The sequence below is a fragment of the Ornithorhynchus anatinus genome, unplaced genomic scaffold, assembly GCF_004115215.2.
Source record: "Ornithorhynchus anatinus isolate Pmale09 unplaced genomic scaffold, mOrnAna1.pri.v4 scaffold_462_arrow_ctg1, whole genome shotgun sequence".
NCBI classification, from domain to species: domain Eukaryota; kingdom Metazoa; phylum Chordata; class Mammalia; order Monotremata; family Ornithorhynchidae; genus Ornithorhynchus; species Ornithorhynchus anatinus.
Window position 1 is genome coordinate 197,058 of NW_024396824.1, and position 2,114 is coordinate 199,171.

The 2,114-nt window shown below is 49.7% G+C and overlaps 1 protein-coding gene across 1 annotated transcript; it reads right to left on the reverse strand.

Annotated features, from left to right (window-relative positions):
- Positions 1-1,081: 1,081 nt before the first annotated feature.
- On the reverse strand, positions 1,082-1,792 carry LOC100086029 (zinc finger protein 626-like). The gene has a single exon (XM_029057167.2). The coding sequence runs from the start codon at positions 1,790-1,792 to the stop codon at positions 1,097-1,099; it is 696 nt and encodes a 231-aa protein (XP_028913000.1). The 3' UTR covers positions 1,082-1,096.
- Positions 1,793-2,114: the final 322 nt, after the last annotated feature.

Consider the following 2,114-nt stretch of genomic DNA (forward strand, 5'->3'; position numbering starts at 1 on the left):
TCACACGTAGTAAATGCTTAACAGATACCATAGTTAGTATTATTATTAGGGTCCCTGGAGAGATAGAGACCTTGAGCAGAGGATAGAAAAAGCTCAGAAAGCAACGTATCAATAAAGGCCACAAGAGGTATGGTTCCCTGCTTCTGGCTCTGCAGGAAGAAGCTGTTTAATAAGCTTCCAGCAGACTACGGCAGCGATTGTTCCAACGTCTCCAGACTTCGAAAACTTTCCTAAGACACCTGTTGCTTCCGTTCTCCCCTTGCCACTTTGGAAAGAGCACAATAGGGCTTGAGGGCGAGGGCAACCATAGCTTCAAGGAGTCTTCCAAACACTGGCGCAGTAAGAGAGCAAGTGAGTTGACTTTGGGCAGCCCCCGGTCCTCAGAGCGCCGTGGAAGACAAAACCCAGAACACTCTCGCTTCTGCCTCAGCTACTCCCTCGCGCCTGTATCCTTCTTCCGATTATCAACTCTGAGATGCCTAGAAAGGATCGGGCGACAGCTGAAGGCTTTTCCTCAGTGGCTACATCCGTAGGGTTTTTCCCCGCTGTGAGTTCTCTGATGAATGACGAGGGTCGAGCGACATCTGAAGGCTCTTCCGCATTCACGGCCCGTGCAGGGTTTCTCTCCAGTGTGAATCCTCTCGTGCATAATGAGGTGTGACTGTCGACCGAAGCCTTTCCCACATTCGGCCCACGCATAGAGCTTCTCTTTAGTGTGGGTTCTGCGACGACTGCCAAGGTCCGAGCGACTACGGAAGGGTTTTGCAATTGTGGAGTTTCTCTCCAGTGTGAATTTTCCGATGATCGGTACAGACCGAGTGCTGCCTGAAGGCTTTTCCACATTCTCTGATGTTCAATGAGGTTAGAGCGATGAGCACGGGCCTTCCCGCAGTCGCCACACTAGTAGTGTTTCTCCTTAATATGAACTTTCTGATGAATAATTAGGGTTGACCGAGAGCTGACCGAGACCTCTCTCTCCCATGTGAGCACTCTCGTGTCTACTATGGCGCAAACGCTGGCTGTACGCTTTTCCACATTGGTTGCACTTGTAGGGTTTTTCTCCCATCTGAATCCTCTGATGGTACACGAGGGACGGCTAACAACCAAAGGCTTTTCCACAATCACTGCAGCGGTAAGGTTTCTCTCCAGTGTGAATTATTTGATGATAAACAAGGTATGCCTGACAACTGAAAACACTCCCGCATTCAGGACATCTAGAGGGTTTCTCTTCTGTATGAATCCTCTGGTGGTAACCAAGGGACGAGTGAAAGGCGAAGGCTTTTCCACACTCTTTACACTTATAAGGTCTCTCTCCGGTGTCAATCCTCTGATTTGATACAAGGTGGGAACGGCTACAGAAAGCTTTCTCGCATTCCTCACATTTGTAGGGTTTCTCTCCGCTATGGCTTCTCTGATGTAGAATAAGATGAGAGTGAAAAGGGAAGCCTTCGTCACACACTTCATAGTCATAGGTTTTCTTCACTTTGGAGGATTTCTCGTGGACCTCGATGAGATTTCTGAACCCTCTGACCTGGCTGGGGAATTGCCTGGTCCTCCTGCCGCTAGGACGTCTGCCCGGCCTTTCCGATCGGCTCTCGTTTTCACAGGTCTGTCTGTCAGCGCAAGCCACTGGAATATTCTGTTGAAGACGTCCCAACAATGCCCCGTGGCAATCAGCTGCTTCGACAATTTCCCGCTTCGGTTTCTCAGTCTTAGCTCCGGTCGTATGAAACCTTACCGCTGCAGTGACTGTGGAAAGGCTTTTGGTTGTCAGTCGTCCCCCGTGTACCATCGTAGGATTCATACGGGAGAAAAACCCTACAAGTGCAACAAATGTGGAAAAGCGTACAGCCAGCGCTTGTGCTTTAGTAGACATGAGAGTGTTCACCTGGCAGAGAGACCGTATATGTGTAGCGAGTGTGGACAAAGCTTCAGCCACCTCACAGAAAATTACCTATTCCTCTTGGCCCGTTACTCTTGCTTGGAAAAGGGCTCTCGCTCTTAAATCCTCTTTTCCCCGGCTCCTGCTCCCTTCTGTGATATTTCTGGACTGGGATCTGTGCCCTTTGGGCATCTCATATTCCCCCCACCTTCAACCTCACTGCACTTAGATA

What these genes read in the sequence shown, in the direction of transcription:
- LOC100086029 (XM_029057167.2), bottom strand. Translation starts at nt 1,792, where the DNA reads ATGGTACACGGGGGACGACTGACAACCAAAAGCCTTTCCACAGTCACT.